At 37.0% G+C, this 25,156-nt stretch overlaps 1 protein-coding gene across 3 annotated transcripts in view; it reads right to left on the bottom strand.

Annotated features, from left to right (window-relative positions):
* Positions 1 to 19,817, bottom strand: part of LOC129740600 (neuropeptide F-like) — an 81,105-nt gene extending 61,288 nt beyond the window's left edge. The window contains exons 1-2 of one of the 3 annotated variants that reach the window (XM_055732307.1): positions 19,554 to 19,817; positions 489 to 791 (exon numbers count right to left, since the gene is read on the bottom strand). In XM_055732307.1, coding sequence (XP_055588282.1) covers positions 489 to 730 — 242 coding nt within the window. In that variant the 5' untranslated portion in view covers positions 731 to 791; positions 19,554 to 19,817. Of the gene's footprint in view, positions 1 to 488; positions 792 to 19,502 lie in introns of all 3 variants that reach the window. The other 2 variants (XM_055732308.1, XM_055732306.1) reach the window with 2 other exon arrangements.
* Between the last annotated feature and the right edge of the window lie 5,339 nt (positions 19,818 to 25,156).

The raw sequence follows: 25,156 nt of genomic DNA, 5'->3' as shown, positions 1-25,156 counted from the left end.
AAACCTTAAGATTCAGAATCATGGGAATCATTTTCAAAAGTAATATGATATTTATTTACGACATACAACTGTGAGTGTATTACTCTCATGTAATAACATTTGCCATGGGAGAAAATTGCCTTCCCCCATTTCAAGACGAAAGTCGCCACCCATGGATTTGCCAGTGTGCATTGCGTGCAGGCGGGGCGTTCTTTGTTATTAACAATTTATCATTTTTATGGAATTTTAGTTCAAGAACCTCCGGCCTGCTAGGATCGTTGTTCTTCGAGTTGTTCAACTACTTTCGTTACTGGGATTTCCCAGGAGGTACAAATTCTGGAATGTAGTTCGCAGATCCACGCGGCTTTGGGTTGTGTTGGTTAGTAAAATTCTGATTTATAAAGTGCGAGTTCGTTTGAGCAAGGCATTTCCATTCCAATTCGGTGATGGTGTTTGTCGGTGGGGGATGCAAGGTATTTTTCTTTGACAATATTGTCTGTTGGACTTACCTGGGCCGGGCATGCTGAGCATGTTTAGATTCCAGTTCTTGTAGCAGCCGGATTGCTTCGGCCACCGATGTCGGATCGTCCTGAGGTCGAGCTTCGGCCGCTAGGGAACTCAGATCCAACAGCAGGGTACACACAAGTAGGGCCACCAGAACCCGTTTGCTCAGAAAGGACCGTGAACTTATGATGGATGCAGACGACGATTTACGGCCAGAATGCAGGGACGAAGATAGCTGGGAGGCCATTTCTCTGAAGTTTTGCTTCAATGTGGTGTGGGCGTCACGGGATCAAATGGAAAGCAATCAGCTGTAATGGAAAAAATTAACAAAAAATCAGCTATGTATGCTTCAAACGTAGCCTGGAGTAAAATTTATTTTCCTTTTAACCCTAAAGCTGAAGCCTACTGTATTACGATGATTCCAGTTGGTTTGAAATTTCTTCCACAAAATATGAAGTAATTAACAACGCCAGCGCAATGAAATGAACATCGACACTTTGATGTTATTATCTCCCGGTGTCCGCTTCTTCACGCCTCATTAAATCATTATTGTTTCATATTTCAGTCCGAATTGATAATTTATGACATCTGTACCTTTGCGGTTGGATGTGTCATCTATCGGAGTTTGGAAAATAATAACAGACATTGAAAATTTCTCCAATTGATTCACAACGATTCGGTCAGTATTTAACAAATAATTTGAAAAAAAAGGTAAGATAATAGATGGTGTGCTCTTACAAAGTTTTAATTGTAGAATTATAAGCATTTAATTCATCATGGAAGTATATTCGAGTACGAGAAGAGTTTTTTTTAAGTTTCCAGAATTTTCAATTTGTTTTAAACTAGTTACAGAGCTGTTTAAACATTTAAAATGCTTAAAAAGTGTCTTCTAATCCTAAAATTTAAAAATTGGCTGGCAAATCCTGTGATTCTTCCATTTTATTAAAAGAGCTAGCATTACTGTTAAGGTTAAATAATCTTAGCTTCTACAGTTTCCAAACCTCCATATTATTATAATAATCTCTTAAATTCTTTGTTTAAAATTGAACTTAATGGTTTTTTGGAAATTATATTTAATGCATAAATTTGAAATTTTTCCAGAAAAATCCATTTCAATCTTTTTGTCGATCTTTAATTTACAAATATCAACAGTATTGTTGGCAAAAGTGAATTGCAAATAATCAATAGGAAGCTAGCCTGCAGCGCGTAAAATTCATCATATTTTTTTCAACCCTTATTTCTTTTATTTATTCGACTGTACACTGAAGTTCTGCTTTATTATTAAATAGAACCTTAATGAAGCATTAAGGTTACAGTAAAACAATCACAACTTCTACAATTTTATACCAATTATGGTAAAAACTATAGAAATCATTGGTTTGAATAAACCATAGAATTCCATAATAACAAAATAAAATAAAAAGCATAAATCTGGTCTAAAACCGTCGATGAAATTAAAAATTTCTCTTGAAAAAAAAAATTATCGTTTTTCATCGTTTTGTTGATCATGAATTCGAAAATATCAACAGTAATTCAATTTTTAAGCAAAAATGATTGATAGAAAATTTATTCATCTTCAATATGAGAAAAAGATATTTCAAATGGATGGATGGAAGATAAATGTATTTCAGTGCAAGTACTTTAACTTTTAACTAAATTTTATACTTTAAATTTGATTGAAAACTAGTTTGCTTGGATTTGTTTTGAATTTAATCTGTGGTGAACAAAATTGAAAAATGCCATAAACGGGTGGTATAATCAAAAATTTTTTTTTATTATCAGAGCCTGGAACCTGGAAACCAATCAAGTGGTGTTGGACTGTTCTTATTCATGTATCATAAAAAAAAATTTTAAACAGAATAAGTTCTCCAAGATATACACGTATAAATATAGATTCATGTTACATTTGGATAACACCGATAATAACGAGGATATTCAAAATAATAAAATTTTAAATAAAATGTCCGAAATGTCCGAAAATCCGAATCACTTTTCTTTCCAGGCATTAACATTTTTTATTGTTTCAGAATGACAAAAACTTTAATAAAAATAAACAAAAATTTCAATGAAAAAAATTAACTATTAAATAAAAAATGAGAATGTTTTCAATACTATTTTTAAACTGCGACCCAGAGATGGGTCTTGACTCAAACATTCAGTCAGCGAAACTTTTTTTGTAGAGAAATGAATCCAACTGTGTTAGATGAAATTTCAGGGACTAGATAAGAGAAAATCGATGATGAAAAACATGCGAAAAAAATCGCCTTGTCTCCCGGTAGGACTTGAACCCACATCTTGCGCCTCTTCGGGGCATGTTTTTCAACAACGATTTTCTCTTATCTAGTCCCTGAAATTTCATCTGACACAGTTGGATTCATTTCTCTACAAAAAAAGTTTTCAATACCTTTCAGTAACTCAAATAAAAAGCGTAAAATTTTCTTTCTCCAAGAAAATTGCTCTTTGGGCTCCCTAGAAACAGTAGGCGTGTTTGGTTTTGCTAGTTTAGTCAAAGCAAAGATGGCGTCGAAACAGCACGTGCTCCGCGAACGCATGGTACTGTTCTACGAAACGCATTTCCAGCAAGGAAAAAAGTTCACGGTGGCACATTTTAAGGAAGAAAATGTACCTGTCAGTACGGTATATCGTATCCTGAGTTCCCTGAACGTAGAGCGGAAGGTCGGAAGTGGTCGTCCGGTGACGATAATGACGAAGCAGACGAAGACATCGTTAAAGAAGCTGTTTGACAACAAGGACGCAACCAGCCTGCGTGACGCCGGTCGGAAATATGGCTGCTCCCACGTATTGATCCATCGTACCCTCAAGATGGGAGGAATCGTCTGCATGAAGAAGACGAGGTCGCCGGAGTACACGGAGGAGCAGATTGAGACGGTTAAATCACAGTATCGGCCAAAAAATACCGCGGGACGTCATTCGTTCTGGATGACGAAAGCTATTTTCCGCTGTCCAAAACGCATATTCCAGGAAATGATAATTACTACTCCAGCGACAAGTCATCCACACCGCCTGAAGTGAAATACAAGTTCAAGCACAAGTTTGAAAAAAAGGTTATGTTGTACATCGCCATTTCCGACCGGGGCATTTCAAAGCCTTGGTTTAAGCCGAGCGGTCTGGCAATCAACCAACAAATCTATCAAGAAGAGTGCCTCGATAAAATCTTGCTGCCGTTCCTGAACGAGCATCACGCGGATGGGAAGTACGTCTTCTGGCCGGACAAGGCGTCTTCCCATTACGCCAAGAAGACGCTGGCGTACCTTGAGAAGAAAAATAATACCGTTCGTGCCGAAAGATCGTAACCCAACAAACTTACTCCACTGCCGCCCAATAGAGGATTTCTGTGGCTCACTCAGTGTCCTAGTGTATAAAAACAATTGGAGGGCCAAGGACACGAAGCAACTGACTACAAGAATCCTGAATTGTATCCGGAAAATGGAGTGCCGTACAACGTTCTTGTGAGAGCATCACGACAAAGTTGCGTCGAACATCAGATCACGGCCCTTACTCAAACATTCACTGACATTTTTTTGAAGAAAATACATTATGTTATTAATAAAAAGTACTGAAATCGATGTAAAAAAATAACATTTTTTTTATATGTGATTGAAAAAATTGTCATTTTTTATTTAACACCCGTTATTATTCCATTGCACTGGAATAATTTTACAGATAAAAGTGTCTAAATATGGACTAAAAATCCCAGTTATTTATAACCAATTGCAGTGTTTTATAAGATTGTACCTTAAATTGCAATGATAAATAAAAACAACAAACAACAACAACAAATCTTCAAAAAATCATAACGTATGGGGACTCACTGACCAAATATTTTAATTTTGCCTGAAGATGATTCAGAAAAGGCTAAATTTTCCATTGCTGAAAAAAATAGAGTTACTGTATTTTTTCTTTCAAACATCTTCTATAAACACATCGTGAAAAGTATTCAATTTGTAATTTATTTGTAATTTATTGATTATCAACTTCAACGTAGCCTGTTAGTTACAATTAACTTTATAGTCAGGTTAAGGAAAACTCTTCTTGAAAATAGTCTATTTATTGAGTGTTAATAATTAAAAGAAAAACAAACTATATTATCAACTAAACTAAACTCGATTCAAGGCAGTTTTGAAAGCAGTCAATGAACTAGCCTGCCTTGTCGATAAAGGCAGGGAGTTCCAGCATGAAGCGCCGTAGATCAGGACACTTTTCCTTGATGTCGTAGTATGCTGTGGTATAATAAAGCATTTGGCTCGATCATTTCTTCCTCGTTGTAAATGATTGAGGAGATATGTTGGCAGGCATTCGTTGTATCCTTGTCGCATAAAACAGCATATGCGTCTATGATAGCAGTCCAGGAGATCGCAACCAAGAATACGTTTTCTGGCGACCTCTGTAGTTCCCCTCCGTCTCAGGCTGTACACAAATCTTGCGGCTGATTTGAAGCACCTAAGCAGTTGGTCTTTTCTGGCTGCTGATAAACCCGGAAAGTAAACTACATCGCAATACAGGAACATAGGGATGATGACAGCTTGGACTAGCTTCAACCCAATCGGAACGGTGAGGACGGGTTGGAACTTTCGGAAAGTTCTGAGTATTCGAGTACAAAAAATGTTTCTAACATTTTAAATGAGAGGTTTTTTTTTAAGATCCAAGACCTCTCTTCCTTTCAGAGGAGAAACGGGAAAAAAGAAAGTATGTATAGCTCGAAAACTTATCAAACAATTGGAGCCATAATTAATAGAAAATATCAAAGCGAGTTTGGCTATCATAGACTGACCCATATTTTTAATGTGATACCGGACGCTGAGTCTGAAATTAATAAAAAATCTCAGTAGCTCAGTTTTTGAGCTATGCTCCAAATATAAAATTTTGGAAAAATAAAAAAAAAGCAGGGGAGAGTGGGGTATCGTGGGCCATGGGGAAACGTGGGCCACCTTTAATATCTCAGATGTGTGTTGAGATAAAAATCTCAAACCAACTGTCATCGCCGTCGCTTTGCGTGGGCATATATTTCTATATGTTGTTGACCTAAATACGTATCATATTTGCTTAATTAGTATTGAGTTATGTAAAAATTATAAAAGAGGCCCCCTTCCCCCTTTATGAATCCCTACTTGAAAGAGGGAGGGGTCTCAAATAATCATAGAAATATTTTTCGAATCCAAATACCCTCCCATGCCAAATTAGGTTCCATTTGCTTTATTTGTTTTTGAGTTATGTAAAAAATTATGAAAGAGGCCCCCTCCCTCCTTTATGAATCCCTTCTGGAAATAGGAAGGGGTCTCAAATAATCATAGGAATATTTTTCGAATTCAAATACCTTCCCATGCCAAATTTGGTTCCATTTGCTTTATTAATTTTTGAGTTATGTAAAAAATTATGATCTCAAATGATCATTGACATATTTTTCGTATCCAAATACCTTCACATGTCAAATTTGGTTCCAATATCTTGATAAGTTTTCGAGATATATGAAAAACTGTAAGGTATCCCCCCTCCCCCCTTTCTATCATCCCACGAATAGGAGGGAGGGGTACCTTATATTCATAGAAATATTCCTCATTCCCAAATACCACCCCATGCCAAATTTGATACCATTTGCTTGATTGGTTCTCGAGTTATGAAAAAAATTGTCATTTGTTTGGGAGGCCCCTCCTCCCCTTCATGAGAGACGGAGGGGTCCCAAACCATAATAGAAACCTTCCCCAGCCTCCAATACTCCCACCTGCCAAGTTTCACGAAAATGGGTTCAGTAGTTTTCGAGTCTATAGGGAACAGACAGACAGTCAGACAGACAGAAATCCATTTTTATATATATAGATAATAAACAAGTTATAAAACAACGAAAAAAGTGGCCCACGATTTCCCACTCTCCCATACTTGTACTTATAATGAAATATCTCGGACTACTTGAGACTCAAGAAACCCCTCCCCATGGTCAAATCATACTGAAATTTGGCATGTGACCTTCTGATAAGCTAATGATCAATTTTAGCTTGGAGCGAGTTAGATTTACCATGTTAGATTCTTCCTGTATTAGGATTAGTACACTGCGGTTCGTTAAATCATTCCAAAATGCAAATATTACTGTTTTAGTAAAATAACAATAACTTCTTCAATTTTCAACCGATTTTTATAAATAAAGGGTGTTTACGATGAAATTACCACGCTATGAAATTGCTCTAACATTTTAACCGTTGAGTAGAATTTAATAAAAATTTGGGTGGATTTAGTTCTTAGTGCATTGTTTACATCCTGTGATCAAAACTCGTGAAAATGGAGTCGAAAGAACAGCTTGTGCGTGATAAAATCTTGCGCATTCATCACGAGAACAAGGATCTCTTGCATCGTCCCATCGCTAAAACGTTGGGAATTGCGAATTCTACGGTGTCAAGAGTGATTAGACGGCTCGAGGAACGATTGGACACCGATCGGAAGCCCAGAAGTGATGGAAAAAGTATTCCGTACAACACCAAAAATCACAACCGTATACTAAGGGCCTTCAACTGAAACCCGAACGCCTCCGTTCGGGATGTGGCTAAGAAGCTGCACCTACTAAGCCGAAGTTTTGTCCAGAAGGCCAGAAGTAAGGCTGGGCTTCGAACGTTCGAGGTACAAAAGGCCCCTAATCGCGACGAGAAGCAGAACAAGTCCGCCAAAACCCGTGCCAGGAAGTTGTACCTCAACATGCTGACGAAAGTTGAACGGACGACGAAACATATGTGAAGGCCGACTTCAAACGGATCCCCGGCAACCTGTTTTTCACGGCCAAGAATAAGTTCACCGTTCCGGAGCATGTCCGCTCTCAGAAGATGTCCAAATTTGCGATAAATTCCTGGTTTGGCAAGCCATCTGCACGTGCGGGAATAAACGGACAGGTGCCTACATGAAAGAGTGCCTCCAGAATCGGCTGCTTCCTCTCCCGAAGGCCCACAACGTTCCAACAATCTTCTGTCCGGATTTGGCCTCATGCCACTACTCCAAGGACGTACTGAAGTGGTTTGTGTGTCCACCCCATCGAAAAGAACTGGACGATTATGAAGCAGCACTTTCTCAAACGACCTAAGGTTGTGAAGACAGTCGAGGAACTGAAGAAGTATGGGTTAACATGCAAAAAAACGGTTGATTCACAGGTTGTGTCATTGTGGGTGTTTTATTTGGGGGCTATGCAAATAATATTTTTCATACATTAATAAGTTTTTAAATATGGATCTCTTATACGCCTCTGTAAAGATATCAACAGAAAAAATTTTCATTTCGTTTTTTTATATGCGTAAATTTATTTTGATTTAGAAACACTATAATATTGAATGATAAAGGTTAGTTCATTTAAAAATGAGACACTTTCTTTTGCTGATAAATATGTAGATGATTTCTTAGTTATCGGACATAAAAAATTTGGACAGCATTTTGTTTCCTATTCTATCCCACCTATTTTTGCCAATTTTTAATTTAACGTGTTTTCGAGATATTTACTTTGCAAAAGAGAATGAAAAAACATATTTAGCATAGTTTGCTTCAAAATCTATCATTATCAAATCGATAGCTGGCAAAACTTTATCATTAAAAAAAGGTTAGATTTTAAGGAAAATTCCCTAATTTAAATGAATGTTAAAAAGCCGTCACAAAAATCAGCCTTTAATCTTCCTAGAAGGTTTGAAGCAAAGGAATGAAGAAATAATTTAGTTGTGGTGTGGTAGCCAAATGAAGGCGGATATTCATTTGCAACTGTTTGGGCTGCTTATACACCTGATCCCAAAAGTTGTGGGCTAAAAAATGCGCTTCCTTCTACTTTTAGTTGGTTGAATTTACCATAAATGTCTGTCTATGTTTTGTTTCATGGCAGTTCTCATCCAAACATTTTCCTTACTCATATTTATCGATCCACCTATTTTTAAATTTCTCCGATTTTTTTCAGTGAATCTTTCTAGTCGAATATTTTAACCTCTTATTTTACAAATATTTTTAAACGGACCGCCAAATAAGAGCACTTTGATTTTATGGAGCATCAAGATCAGCCCGATTCTAGGAAAAATTGCATCAAAACCATGTCTAAGCAAAACAGCGAACATTAATCAGTTTGTGTTGATTCTCCCATCAGTAGCTGTGTAGGCGTCGGTAAAGTTACGAAGCAAAAGAAAAAGTCCTACATGTTAAAAGTTTATTATCATTCAAAACCCGTTAGCAAGCTTCATTATCTTCTGCCATCCTCTGATGGGTCCCCGTCATAAAAATTGTAGCTTCTGCAGAACAGATTTTTATAAATCACCTCCTGCATGGCTCGGTGTCGTTTGTTCCAAACGAAACTCATTAGCAATGAACGGTTTGAAAAAAACCTCAGCTTCGAAATTAATTATCACAAAGCCTCCGTAATTTTCCTCTTAACCATTGTTGTAGTTTAGCTTTGGCTTCGTGTAGGAAAACATCCCCATCGTCTGCTGCGGAGTAGCAAAACTTATGAAAATCATACCCTGAGAATATCCGGAAACGTGGCTTATCACTGATTTTAAAGGCTAGATGGTTTATTTTGCCTCCCGACTCTACTGACCCTCTTCCCTTATATTTTCCTTTTTTTTTTCAACTATCAGTCTCTCGTTGGCTGCCTGTGATTATGTTTCTTATTAACGGTTTACTTCTCCATTCAGCTGGTTCCATTAAAAGGTTCTCCCTTTTCGCCGATTTGGAAAGGACGCGCTACACGGGATGGATCATGTTCCCATTTCCCCCCGCAACGAAGGTGGACGCGAGCTTCGGGAAAAGTACCTACCTAATGTATTTTCATTTTTTTCAATTTTCTCAGCAACCTGACTCGGGATTGATCTCAGACTCGATGAGTTCTGGTTCAACCAGTGGGATTGATGTTTTCAGTTGATTGACAATAAACAATAGCCCAGAATTGGGTTGATTCGATTTCTTAGCTTTGGATTCACCGAGGTTGTAATTCTAGCTTGGAAGTTACTCAACGAGCTGTGGAAAGAGAAGATTTTTCTTCACTTGGTTTTTTCAAAAGTTTTGTAGAATATATACCGGCAAAAAATATTGTACCGAGAAGAAAGTCAATGAGTATTCAATCTATTGTGTTAAACCAGTCTTATGTTATTATTATCTTGTTAAAATAAAAGAATGAAACACTTGGGCTTATAACGTGTTGCGGGTAGACATCGAGAACTTGGTTAACTGAAACGTCATTAATCAGAATTTTTCGAACCGCTGATCATCAAAAATATCTTTAACGATGTTGCCTAAAGATTTTTCTGGTAGGATCGCCAATGTGCAATTCCGAGCGGCCTATGTTGAGGGATTTTTTTAAACTGGCGCACAACTGACCTGATTGCAAGCTAGATGCTACATAGAAAGGTCAGTTGTGCTAGCGATTGCTGAACATCGTTTGTTGTCTTTTTCCCTCATACTTCGTTCTTTTTAAGCCGAAATTTGGTTGAACACTACACGATTTTTAAAATGGCGGTTTTTTGAAAGTGTGTTTATTATTTTCGGAACAGTCTCTATGTCAAAACCTTAAAAATCCAATAAAGGGTGTTCGGATCAAAAAGCCGTATTTTTTCTAATCATTATTCATATAAAAAACCTGAAAACCCCTTATTTTGTAGGTGTGTGTGTAGAATGATGCTTTAGTTTTCAAAATGGCGTCCAAGCAAGAGGAGCTACGAATCAGAGTTTTGAACATGCGCCGTGAAAATCCAAACTACACGCACGTAGAAATAGAAAACTCGTTGAATGTGTTGAATCAACCGTCGCCAAAGTAATAAAAGTGTGATTTCAAAGTAGTCGAAGATTCCTTTGAATTCAGCTACAGTATTGTATATACTAGTATACTGTAGCTGAATTCAAAGGAATCTTCGACTACTTTGAAATCATAGTTTCATTCAGCTAAGAGGTTCTTCAAACCTTTGATTATTATTAGTAATAAAAGTGTTCCGGGCCGGGATACGGGGAAAATCGAAATCCGGGAGCCACTGTGACGAACAGAAGAGTGACTAGTGCTTTCAAGCGAATCTCAAAACTCTCCGTTCGAGATGTCGCTAATAAGTTGGGAATATCGTCTACAACCCTGCATGAAGCTTAGAAACGATTTGGACTATTGACTTATAAGAAGGTAGTGACAATAAAAAACAAAACCTTGCGGCAAAAATATGATCTCGGAAGCTGGATAAGATATTGTTGACTCACGCAAGATTTTCGCAATAAATGTATACTCACCAGAAAGGTATGAAATTTTCTTTTGGTGGTTATAAATTTATTGCAAATATCTTGCGTTGATATACTCAAAATCCAGTGCAAGTCTTAGAAAATCTGAGAAATTGCAAATTGACAAAAAAGTACAAAACAGCTAGCTTTGAAAATTCGTCCAAAAATTCTGTGTTTTGTATCTTGAAAATCTAAAGATGCAAAAATGGCACAAATTACGTCAACTTTTCAAACCTTATTGCAAAATTAATTTGGTGTGACAATTTTGACGATTTATTGATTGAAAAGTACGGTAGTTACACCACTTTTTTACATTTTTTGTGGTCATGATCATAAAAAATTCAAATAATATAAACTTTTTTTGGACACTACGTAATAGTCCTTTTGAGCACGTCGTAGCCCAAGTAACACAGATTAAGCCAACTAGCATTAGGAAGTTTTATTATGGTTTAATTATGGCATTTTTTGTGCAGCACGTTTTACGACGGTTTAATTATGGCCATGAAAAATGCATATATTTTTTGTTTTGACCATATGTTTTCAGATTGTTTTGAAAACGCTAATTAAACTTTTATAAAAGATACTATTTTAGTTTTTTTGAAAGAGTTATGAATGCTCTGTTTAAACTATAAAAAAACCACAAACTTAGAAGTTTGCTCCAAGCTCTATATTGCATGTTCTATAATAGCACTCAGTGCATGATTATTAAACCGCCATAAAACTTAGTGACAGTTCTCGATCAAGATGTCAAAACAGGACACGCTCAGGTTAGATAGCACATGTTTGAATTGGAACTCCCATTTTTACACATTTTCGATAAGTTATGTGTGTTGGTTTTGAGTTAAAATAAAAAAATATAGGTATAAAAATCTCTGAAAACTTGAAATTACCGGATGTGGTATGAATATGAGTATTGAGTGAAAGGGCCCAAATATTAGGAAGAAAATTTGTTGCTTGACGCCATCATCAATCCAAGATGGCGGCTTCCGCTTTTATTTTCAAAGCTGTAAATTACTGAAAATATCATGATACCTTCACAATACGGTAATTAGGGGGAAATAATAAAAAGTAGAAGTCGAATTTCGTTGTCCGTCGCCATCTTAAATTCCAAAATGGCGGCTTCCACTGAACTTGAAAATTATTTAAATCACTAAAAACCGCATGAAATCACCACATTTTGGATATTGAGTGAAAGGACTAATCTAGAAGAAGTCGAATTTTGCTATCTGACGCCATCATCAATCCAAGATGGTGGCTTTCGCTATTCTTTTCAAAGCTGTAAATAACTGAAAATCTCATGATACATCCACAATACAGGGTATTGGGTGAAAGGGCAACACGATTATAAGTCTAATTTCGTTGTCCGACGCCATCTTGAAAGCCAAGATGGCGGCTGCCGCTCAACTTGAAAATACTATAAATGACTGATAATCGCATTTAACCCCAACAATATGGGATTTTTTTACCCGACTTCTACCCGTTAGGTCCTTTCACCCAATTCCCATATTTTGGGAGTTTCAAAATTCAGTGGAAGCCGCCATCTTGGATTTCGATATGACGTCCGATAGCGAAATTCGATTCACCAAATAACAATATTGTGGCCTTTCATGCGATTTTCAGTGATTAAAAGCATTTCAAAGTTCAGCGGAAGCCGCCATCTTGGATTTCAAGATGGCGTCGGAAAGAAACAAAATAGATTTCTTCTAGTTTAGCCCTTTCACCCAATACCCGTATAGTGGTGGTTTAATGCGACTTTTTGTCATTTACAGCATTAAAAGTTAAGCGGGTGCCGCCATCTTGGATTTCAAGGTGGCACCTGAAAGCAAAATTCGACTTCTACTCGTTTATCCCTTTCACCCAATACCCATATTGTTGGTGTTTCATGCGATTTTAAGTCATTTACAACATTTTAAATTTCAGCAGAAGACGCCATCTTGAAATCCAAGACAACGACAACGAAATTCAACATCAACTCATGATTTATTCCACGGGTCATTCACAATCAATCTCTTTTCATTCAAAAAGTCCGTTCTCATTTACTGTACTTATGATTAACAACTCAGAAAAGAGGAACTCATTCTAAGCATGTAATTGGTTGGCTTGCGAGAGAAACGTCAAATCGTAGCTTTTTTTGGGGTCATCATTAAACCATAATAAAACTAATTAGCCTTTTTTTTTCACCATAAACAGGCTATAAAGCATTGAATTGACTAACGCCATGTTGGTTGCAAAATCGAAGGGCACAAAATGACGTCATGTTGATGGATTCACAATGCAAGCATTGGGAAATATTTTTTCAGGCCTATTTTCCATCAATTCCATCACGATTGACCATCAGATTTGACGAGGCGCATTTATTTAAAGATACTATTTCATACACGTTTTACCTAAAATCATGACTGGCAGTACAAAAGAGGCTCATAATATGGTTTAAACATTGGTTTTTTGGCTATTAATTTTACCAGATCACATCTCAATAATGCAATCATCATTCATCAACCATTATGGTTGCTGGAAAAAATAAAAAAAAAACTCCGAGAACTCACAGAATCGAAAAAAAAATTGCTGACATGTTTAATAATAGCTTTTTAAAAGCTTTGGTGACCAACATTGATGGCCAACAATGATATGTCATAAAGACGTTTCTAGGGTAGGACCAAATAGCCTGATTTTGGCTTTATTAGAGTCCGGGTGTTATAGAATGCGCTTTAGCTTTTTATGAAGATTAATGCGAACGCAAATTTTGCTGACCATAATAAAGCTAAAATTGTTACTTGGGAGCTGATGTACAGTCTTTTTTCCGAAGCATGTTTTTTCGGATTTTTTTAAGACTTTGAATAACGGGAAATTGAAGTGTTGGAGCTGAATACTGTCTGAGAAAACTTTTAGCTATCACGAGGTTTTGAGATGACGAGGTCACGAGGTTTCGAAAACTATAGAATTCGTAAAAATCGGTTGGGAAACAAGAGAGATATATTGGTTTTAGTCAGGAGTGTCAAATTAACACTCCAGGGTCTGTAACGGGTGAAAATTTCAAGGACGGATGAGGGTTAACTGCTTGATGTTTGGTAGAATTTCTGTATGTATGTGTGTTGGTTATCTACCATGGGTGCACGGAATCACCGCAGTTTCTGCCTAAGTTTGTGCTCACATCCATGCCTAGATTATTATGTTCGACAAATCTCCAATGTAGCGCGTACACCATACCCGGACCCCATGGCTTCGTATGAACTGCTATGGAGTGAATGTATTACGTGTTTTGATGTAGATCTATTTTGGAACAACGAGTCAATCAGGTGGGCTAGTTTACTTACAGGTATTCCGGCATCCGTGTATATACCTGGCCAGCCGGCAACTGATTGAGCATTCTTATTATATAGTCAGTTATATTAAAAACACATCTTACCTGTCGGCCACTTATGGGACTCAAACCCAAAAGTTTTTCTTGCCGATACTAGGAATTGAACCCAGTACTTAGACCTAGACCACATCGGCGCTCCTCGATGCTTGGCAGGATTTCGCTATGAAATTCCTGAAATCAGTCGTCCCAGACTTAGAAGTTACTTAGAAACTTCTATCGCCTTCTGAAGGACTGAAGCATTAAAAATGGAACTTCAATGCACCTTTTATGCGACTTCTTCTTTAAAGAAATCATAGTGTCTATTATTGGCTCCAATAATTGTAACCACAGATAAAACATCCAACAAGAAGTGATAGCTAGAAGACAGACAAGTTAAAAACAACCGTAACATTTCTCAAAAGTGATTAATTATTCAATTTACACTGATCCGAAGGAAAAAAGAAAAAACAAAAACAATACAATAGCCAGGATTTTACCATTTGACAAACAGTACACTCTCTATATCCCTGATGATGGCCAAGATCATGGCAGAAACGTAGGACACTGAGAAAATGTGCTGTTTCTAGTTTTTGTTCAAAATTACATGACTGATAGGCCGAAACGTCCTATACATAGACTACATTCACCAGTCAAAAAAATCATATATTTAATAATTAAAGAGGCTGGCGATTTGGACGCATCCACAGCATTCCGGAAGTCCAAGCTACTGGACAAATAATTTTAAACTAGCTGACCCGGTTTGCTTTGCAACAGCCTTTCAAACAATATTTGTGTTTTTATAGAATATCTGATTTTGAATTTATTTTTCGTTTCGTATTTTAAATCTGAATATTAAGCTCAGTTTCTTTAATTCAGTTTTATAGAAGAATAGGGTAACGGACTTATTTTGGACCGGGTACATATTTTGGACCACCCTGCAGCTTTTTTCCAATCTTTCTCTCATAAATCATGTTAATCATGAAAATTTTGAACACATATAGTAAAAGCTTCTTCTTATGATAGTAATCATATCTAAGATTCCATTTAAATAAGCTGGTAAGGGATAGAAAATTGAAAATAAAGTTTTGATTTTTCATAGTTGAGCCAAATCAAGCCCATTTCAGGAGGACGTGCCATTATTGGAGTCAACTTCCAAGAAGTTTTCTGCCTAGCTGTGATGAATTTAACAACTACAAACATGTTCACAGCTATGGAAAAGCACTTGAAAACTAGTTTGCAAGCTCGAAGAACAAAAAAAACTTGTTTTAATCGCAATTCGACCCATGTCGAAAATAGGTCCTACTTAATTTCTTAGGGACTTATTTTGGACCACTCAATATAACCTGAGTATTAAACTTGCTGTTGAATGTTCTTGAACGTAATAAACGTTGTAAGGCGATTTGAAAAGAATTATGCACACTTTTTCAATCGATTATTATAAATAAAATTTGGAATTTTGGCATTATTTTATTTAATCAACTCGCTAAAGCCCACACTCGCCTTTAGACGGGGGTCACTTCAATCGGCATAAAACCAATTAACAAACGGGGCTTCCTTTCGGCTTTTTAAAAAAGATACAACTTTCTTGCGTAAACTGAAGAACAGCCAATCATTGTTTTAACTTACTTTTTGTGCACCATGCTTTGAACGACGTTAATTTCACAATCTACATTAAAAGCAACTGTTTGATAAGCAATTGTTAACAGCTACAACATAAAGAAGCTTAAAAACATGAAAAAACTGGACATGCGCCAATTTTTAAGTCCTTATTTTTAATGCTTTTTGAAAAATTATTGACAGTTTGGTGTAAAAGTTACAACCATACAGGGTTGATTTTCGAGAAAAAAAAATAAACTTGGTTAGGTAGAAGACACGAAAAATAAAACCCGTCCAAAGGAGGAGTTGAAAAAAAAACAACTACAAATCGACAAATATGTAACTGAGTTTAATATTTGAAATAGTTGAAATATCCCAGTGAATAGTAGAACAATTTTAACAAATAATATATTTAACTATAGCTATGAGATAGTCTTAACGTGATTCAAAACTTAGAAAAAAATTAAAAAATGTGTAAAAATTATAGCAAAAAAGTACAAAAAATCTAGTTTTCCAGCCCCTATGGTTATGCAATAAAAAAAACTGTTTAAGAATTTACTCCAGCAATAATTTTTTCGTAGAACAGAAGTTGTTTCAAAGATAAAAATGAACTTTTGCGAATTTTTCACCAAAAAAAATTGCTTTTAGATGGTTTAAAAGATCGCATAATTCTCGAACCTCTTTTGAATCTCTTTTGAATGTTGTTTTCTACAGAACTGAAGCCAAACCAAATCCACTAATGTTTTTCAAGTTCAAATGCATCAATTAATATCGCGGTGTTGATGTCAGATTTTCTTAACTTATCATTGGGTCACCTGAAGGAGATTTGCGTTCTAAAAATTTATCCTAAAGATAAGCTAACTGGCCAGTATTTAATACTGCAGAACATTTTTCGTTGAGCTGTTGGAATTATCAAAAGATTTGAAACACTCTATATAACGGGAGAGTTTTTCAGTTTTTACTCTATTCTTATCGAAATTACTGAAGCAAAAGAAGTTGTAGGAAAAAAACAGATGGTTGAAGTAGCAAATATTCATCAAATATGTGTACCAAAATAGTGGCTGAGGAAGAATTGGAGCAAGTTAGTTCAGGAATGAATTAACGTGATCAAACAAAACTTGACTACAAGGATAAAAAAGGAAAAGATTAACTGAATCATTCGCATAATTACGCATTAATCGGTGTCGTAAATATAGCAAAATTTAGAATATAAACTAATTTAGTTTAAGGGTGGTCCAAAATAGGTCCACAGGGTGGTCCAAAATAGAAACCTGGTGGCCCAAAATACCGACCAGAGAAATTATCGAAGGAACGAGTTTTTATGCTTAAATCTTGTTACATTGCAACAAAAGACGATATGTTTCGATAGAAAAAGCCTTGATCTTCGCAATGAACGAAGAAAGCAGTCCAAAATTGTAACAAGTACTTTTTTATTTCAGAAAATAGCATAGCCACTTCCCAAAGCGGTCCAAAATTGGTCCGTTACCCTATATTTTAATCTTAAATACCATATTTCTGCATTTTCACAAAAATGCGACCTTATTGCAAGCATTCCCAGTATAGATAAGAGTTTTAACATTTTATTTTTGAGAATAGTCGATGATCTTTAATTCCAATAATTTAGAAATAAATTATTTTCGTTGTGTGAATTTAAGAATTGACCTTCAACATTTGTTATTTTTATTTTCATGCAAAGGTCTGAATCTTTAAGTATTTCTCTAAACATATACTACAATTTAAGGAATATTTGAAAATTTTTAACCATTTTTTCATTTCTGTTATTGAATATTTAGGAAATGGCTTTTTTTTTATTTATTTCTGAAAAGTCTCGAGTCCTTTAAAAAAATATTTATTTTTATATTATTATATTTTTGATATTTTTGTAAAGAAGAACTTTTTTTGAAACCTATACGAAAAATCTGTTAGAAAAAGTATTTAAAACAAGACGTTGTTTTGTAGCGAAACTTACTAGCAGTATTGTAATTTTCTTCAGAATCATTGTTTTTATTGGGATTTATTTGCAATCACTTCGAGACTTATAAGAAACAATCCCTACTTTTGAATGGTTCTTCAGAAAAAGATTAAAAGCAGTTATTTTATTTTTATCCAAACCTTAAAGTTACACAGAAAATTTTTTCGACTATTCCGTGTCACTGAAACTGCAACCTTTAAAATAAATCAACCTGTAATTAACAAAACTAGAGTGTCCGTCCCGGGATTTCCCGGGAATTTGAAAAATTCGGGAATTCCCGATTCCCTGGAATCATAGTTTCATTCCCGGGAATTCCCGACATTTATGAAATTATTTATCTGAAAAAGCCTGATAGCCTCCAGAACCATTCTTATTGTTTTTTTTTAATGTACTCATACAAAACTCATTGAGGATATGCCAATTCCTGTGGCAGTAGACATTTGGCAGCGATTTGGTTCATTTTTTTTATTCAAATATGTAATTCCACTATGTTATATGTATTTCCACTCCGTTTTCATTTAACGAAAACCCACAACACTTTGAAAAATATATGAAAAATTGCTCAACAGGTAGGCAGATTGTGTTTTCTTGAAAGTGTCATTTACGCACTTGTTTCCCTCTGGCTTTGAAAGACAGATGAATTACAAAACCCTCAAATGAAGAATACATTGTTTTTTTTCAAATGAAGAGCGAATATTTAAAGTAAGCGGGAAAACGGAAACAGGTTAGAATTATGAAACAAATAAAAAGATTTTTTTATGAATATTTTCCTAATATTCATTAAATATAGTTCGTTTGAATGTTTTTAATGAATCATTATTGAAAACAGTTTGCTTTATTTGATAAGAAATAAGTTAAAAAACATTATGAAGAGTATATTTTGAACAAATTATGTGCTTGTATGCACTAAAGGTTCAATAACCTATGTATATTTGAATTGAAGTGCGTATATTTTATATGTTTTTGGATATTTCCCGGGATCCCTGGAATTCCCGGGAAACAGGCCACCAGATTTCCCGATTCCCGGGAAAGCGAAAATGGCCGGGAAATGGACACTCTGAACTAAACCTGTAATTTTCAATTGTTTTCCTTGAAAGTTAACGAAAATTCATTTACTATTACAGCAAACGTCCTGTAAAAAAGTTGTACACTGAAAATTAAATAGCACGTAATTTGTTTTTCGACCTGTAAAATGACAGTAAATGTCCTGCTCCTTTTTGTTACAGGACATTTGCGTAATTTTACAGGAAATAATTTTTGCTGTGTAGTTTAACACTTAAATAACAGAGTTCTATAGTTGGACTGAAACAAAGTTATTGGAAGTTATTAAAAAGCAAAACCTGATATACACAGTAAACGAAAATTACCGAGTTCGGTAATTTTTTTACCAAAATCCTAACATGTGTAAATCGTTAAACTGTTCGGTAATTTTTTCGGTAAAAAATAAACGAACATCAGTAAATGAAGAATCTATTTACCGATATTCGTTTATTTTTTAACGAAAAAACTACCGAACAGTTTAACGATTTACACATGTTAGGATTTCGGTAAAAAAAATTACCGAACTTAGTAATTTTCGTTAACTATGTACTATGAATATTTTTTTCTAGCTGTCGCTTTAAAATCTAAAATGGGTTATTCAAATGATAAAAAACTTTGAATATCAACCAAATGTGCCAAACCCCTTGGCTAGTTTTTTTTATCACATTCTAAGAAGCTAGAAAAAGTTTTGTTTATTCTGGTTAGTCCAGCATCAAACCGTTAGGATTTTTTGCCTCACTTAGTTCTCGGCACATAAAAGTTCTTGGGCACTCAAATCACCACACGTAATGACAAAGTTCTTTTATCCATACTTTTTTTCCGTTCGTTAATTAGTCCAACATTACTCACTTGAACGCTGCTAGGAGCCTGGCTGTTGGTTGATAAAGTTGCTTCACTCACCAAAAACAAACCGCACTTCTGCTTAGAACGATTAAACTCGAATAAAACTTTGATCTCAAACAGGGGGCTTTACTCTGGTATTTGAGCTTTAAATTTTCCAGGACCACCCACGAATCTTCCACAAACTTTACAAAAAAAACCGATGGAGTTTCAGTTCTGAGTTTTTCAATCACCGCACTCACAACACCCGATTTGCAACTGCTTGAAATGGTTCTGGTCACTTCCGCTCGAAATCCGTACCAAAACGAAACTGTCACCGGTGCTGGTTCCTCGTTGTGCTTTTATACAAGTTTTCCTTGCCAAAAACTGCACTTCAAAGTCCTTTGGAAGGCCCAGAAGGGGGTGACCGACGATGGGTTTTCCTCCGTGTTTGGTTTGTTGTTCTTTTATGCTCGAATTTTTCATCCACCCATTGATGGGAACAACATGGGTTGGCGAAGTGGGTGGGCGAGCTAGGTTCTCGGGGAAAATCGCGCACGCTATCTCCCAACGGTCCGTCGCTGGTGATAAGCAGCGGAAATGCGTTGATCTGAGCAAGGGAGATACCATTCGGCGGAAGTGCTTACTGGCCTATTGGGCTGACACAAATTTAAGGTAACCAAATGGTTAAACCTCGATGAATTTGTCGAATGAGATGTAGGTACGCCAGATGTTCTCAGAGCTCAAAACAAAGTATGAATGTTGTTTTCATGGTGTTTAGCTAACAAGCATTTTAAATTACAGTTGAACCTAGATAAGCGAGTGTGCAAGCGACAGAACTTTTTATCTCGCTTAAAGAGGTTTCTCACGTATTTAGTTTCTATCTTAGTTTCAGGGGCACATCTTTTCAAGAGATAATAGTTTAAGGGCGAACACGAAGTTATTGTGACACATTTAACAGGGCCGTCCTGAAACTTTTATGTTCGATGAATTAATAATAATAATAATAATAACTTTTTTACCATTTGGGTAAAAATCAACCAAATTTTGCACACTTTCTCATCGATGTGTATGTGTATTATTAAACTCGAAGTCGTGTTATCGATTCAACGAAAATGGAGATGAACCAACGCGAGTCGAGAGAACAAATCCATTCCAAACACCTCGAATTACCTAACTTGTCGCACCGGCAGTTGGGAAAAATGTTGAATCTTCACCATTCAACCGTCTCCAGAGTGTTGAAGCGGTTGACGTTGGACCACGGCAAAGGAACTGTAAGAAAACCGGTACCGGACAACAAAAAGACGGAGGTAAAGGTGAAGCGGATGATTAAAGCAAATCCCAACGTCTCAAGCCGTGATTAGCTAAAAAGATCGGCATGTCGCAGAGCTACGTCCAGAATGCAAAGAAGAGAGCTGGACTACATACATACAAGGTAGAGAACTTCCCAAACCGCGATGAGCGGCAACAATCGACGGCTAAAACTCAGGCACGGAAGCTCTACGAGAAGATTCTGACAAAATATGGCTGCTGCATGATGGACGACGAAACGTATATAAAAGCCGATTTTAAGCAAATTCTGGGATTGGAGTTTTTAACCGGTAAGAGCAAGTTCGATGTGGACGACAAATTTAAAAAGAAAACAATGTCATTGTTCACCTCCAAATATCTCGTTTGGCAGGCCAATTGCTTTTGCGGACTGAGGAGTGAGCTTTTCCACAAATCTGAGTGCCTCGAGAAGTGCCTTTTGCCGTTCTTGCAGCAGCACGACGAGGTTCTGCTATTTCGGCCAGATTTGGCATCATGCCACTATTTTCAAAGTGTCCTGAAGTGGTATGATGCCGTCAGTTTTGTCCATTTTGTTCCAAAGGACATGAACCCGCCAAACTATCCTGGGTAATCATGAAGCGGAAACTTCGGAAGAGCAAAAAGACAGCGTGCTTGAGAATGTCATTGAAATGAAATTCAAACTCGTAACAGTCGCATGACATTTCCCATAACATTTCTCTGAGACTTCAATGACATTGATAGTCATCCAAAAAATGTTACGCAAATGAAAAAAAAGTCATTGAGTTTTGCAATGACATTCGCCAACAAAAATGTCATATCATTTTTCTCTTCAATAACATTTCTGCCTAGCGAATGTCATTGATTCGGTTGGTTCTACGAATGTCGCAATGAAATTCATGGATTTTAGTAGGTGTGAATGTCATTGAAAAAAATGTCAAAATGTCCCTTTTTCGACAGTTATGAAGTTATTTGATATCCCAACGCGTATATTAATTAGTTGCCGTGTCTTAGGAGAGATTAAACACGAAATTAGAACAAATTAGTGATGATGAACGGCACAAGTAAAGTCTGCTTCATTTAATATTGGAACACAAACAATTGCGTGTAGTTCAGTCATTTATTAACGAATTCATAATTTGTTTTTCATACAAATGTAGCATTTTCTTTACTCTTTCATAAAAAAAAATTAAAAAAATTATTCATTGCTGTTTCGAAGAAATTCTCGTACTTTTCCCGTAATACGGCACATTAGGCGGCGCACACCCTTTTCGTCCACCGTTTTGGCGATTTGATTCCACCAGTTCTTCATTTGAGTCATGTTCCTAACAAGTTTTCCCTTTGCCTTAAGCCTCCGCTTCGTGATTGCCCAGTATTTCTCTATCGGCCGGAACTGGGGGCAGTTTGGGGGGTTGAGGTCCTTCGGTATTATGCTGACCCCGTTCGTTGCGTACAATTCCATAACCGTTTTGCTGTAATGGCAGTTTGCGAGGTTCGGCCAAAACATTACTGGACGGTCGTGGGCACGAATAAACGGCAGAATCCGTTTCTGTAGGCACTCTTTTTTGTAGACTTCTGATGTCATTGTCTTGTCAGTGAGAAAGACTTTGGTTTTCTGTCCACAACTGCATATCCCCTGCCAAATCATGTACTTGCGGGCGAATTTATCCGCAAACACGAACTTAAATTTTGCAGGTACATCCCCCCGAGCCGTCGCCAAATAAAATTTTTGACCTGGGATTTGCCCAAAGTCCGCCTTCACGTAGGTCTCATCGTCCATCAGAATACATCCGTCGAACTTGGTCAGCACTTGGTCGTACAGCTTTCGAGCACGGATTCTGGCCACATTATTCTGCTTCAGCGTCCGATTTGGCTGTTTGCTGGCTCGGAATGACCTTATTCCTTCCTAGAGACGAATTCGTCGCACCGTACTGTGAGCGGCCTGGAACTTATTGGCCAAATCGCGGTCTGAAAGATTGGGATCCCTCTTGACGGCCTTGATGACTTTCCCACGCCATACGGTATTTCTGGGCATTTTAAGCTGTTTAGCTAGCTTCGATGCCGACAACAATGGATTTTCAAGAAAACTGTGCACAATTTGATCTCTCCGTTCGGCTTCCATGGCGGTTGTTTACAAAATGCTATCGTTTGGTGTTATGACATAAATACATGGTGAAAGGTAATGAATTTGCCGACACGTGGGTGAAAAAAGTTTCCAAATCCGTCCACTAGGAGCGCCACAATGAGCAAAAGAATTTGTTCCAATATTAAATGAAGCAGACTTTACCGCGAAAGATGTCAAAAAAAGTGTCGCGAGTTCGCTAGTACAAGCTACTAGTGTAATTACCGTGAAAAATAAGTAAAAGTCCGATTAAAACTTTCGACCCCTGTAATGAAAGGGTTTGACTTGAAGGTGACGGAAAAAAGGGTCGCGAGTTCGCTAGTACAAGCTACTATTGTCAGTACCGCGAGAAATAAGTTCAGCTCCGATTTAAACTTCCATCTCCTCTAGTGAAAAGGTTTGACTTGTAGGTGACGAAAAATAGTAGCTCGTACTAGCGGACTCGCAACACTAGTTTTCGTCACCTACAAGTCAATCCCTTTAGCTGAAGGGCACAGTGGTCAAAAATGCGAAAAATGTAATCGTTGCGAATAACTTTTGTAGTTCACATTCTAGGATCTTGGTGTCTTCGGAGCAGTTTGTCAGTAAAATTAGTTATGTAATAAAAAATTAATTTTTTCCTGATTAATCCCCCTTCAAGTGAGCTACAGTTTCTAACTTCTCTATTTTAGTTTCTCTTTGATGTCTTCGACAATCTTGTAAAAATCAAATTTTCTACAACTTCGTCTCAGAGTTCAAGTTTCTACAAAAATTATTCTCCAAGATATAGGGGGGTGATACGGTCAAAATTTGGTCAATATCAACTTGACGTATTTCCTTCAATTTTGAATTAAAAAAACCTGAGCACCCCTCATTTTGAAGGTGTGTGTGTGTAGAATGTTGCTCCTATTTTGATTTTGGAATTCACTCTTCAGTTGTCAAAATGCCGTCCAAGGAAGAAGAGCAGCGTAACAAAATTTTGCTCGCGCATCGCGATAATCCGAGCTACTCGCACGCAAAGCTGACAAAATCGCTAAAAATGGCCAAATCAACCGTTACAAATGTAACTAAAGTGTTTGGGTAACGTTTGTCAACAGCCAGGAAGTCTGGATCGGGGGGAAATCGAAAACCGGAAGCCGCTGAGACGGCAAAGAGAGTTGCCAGTAGTTTCAAGCGAAACCCTAACCTCTCTCTCCGAGTCTCTCCGAGATGCCGCAAATAATCTGGGTGTGTCGTCTACAACCGTGCATCGAGCCAAAAAACGAGCCGGGCTAACGACTTACAAGAAGGTAGTGACTCCAAATCGCGATGATAAACAAAATACGATGGCCAAAGCGCGATCTCGGAGGCTGTACACGACGATGCTGACGAAGTTTGACTGCGTGGTAATGGACGACGAAACCTACGTCAAAGCCGACTACAAGCAGCTTCGACAGGAGTTTTATACAGCAAAAGGAAGGGGAAAAGTAGCAGATTTTTTCAAGCACATGAAACTGTCAAATTTTGCGAAGAAATATCTGGTTTGGCAAGCCATCTGTACCTGTGGCTTGAAAAGCAGCATTTTCATAGCTTCCGGGACTGTCAACCAAGAAATTTAAGGTAAAAAGGCCATGGAGTGGTACGCCGCCAACAACGTACAGGTGGTTCCCAAGGACAAGAACCCTCCCAACACGCCAGAGCTCCGCCCAATTGAGAAATACTGGGCTATTGTCAAGCGGAACCTAAAGAAGACCAAAAAACTGCTAAGGACGAGCAGCAGTTCAAGGCAAACTGGCTTTCTGCGGCGAAGAAGGTGGACAAGGTGGCTGTACAAAATCTGATGGCAGGGGTTAAGCGTAAGGCCCGGCAATTCGTATTTGGAAAAGCAGAAGCCTAACTGAATATTTTTCCTGAATTTTATACTAATTAAACTTGAAAAAGAAATTTAGTTTGATATTTTAAACAAACGATTTCAAGGATTTACACGCGTTTTCCCTTGACCAAGTTTTGACCGTATCACCCGTTAGGCCAAATAAGAAAATTAACCTCTAAAAATCTGTTTAGGGTAGAAGCACTAGTTTTTTTCCTTGTTGGCTTCCTACCACTAGTTATTGACCAGGTTAAACATTAACCAATTAAAACAATAATATGCAGTAGAAAAGTCAATTAAAATTGTTGTGCCACTGTTGAAGCATCTTCTACCCCTGTTCAAATTTTTATCAAGAATTTTGGACTCTTAAAGCAACAATCCTCGGAACTAGAAAGTGTTATCAAATTTTGGCTTTATTTTTCGACTGGATGAAGAAAACACCCTTTT

This window comes from Uranotaenia lowii, chromosome 1 (assembly GCF_029784155.1).
Source record: "Uranotaenia lowii strain MFRU-FL chromosome 1, ASM2978415v1, whole genome shotgun sequence".
Classification (NCBI taxonomy): Eukaryota; Metazoa; Arthropoda; class Insecta; order Diptera; family Culicidae; genus Uranotaenia; species Uranotaenia lowii.
Note: the sequence above shows the minus strand (reverse complement) of the source record. Positions and strands in the feature narration are given on the sequence as shown.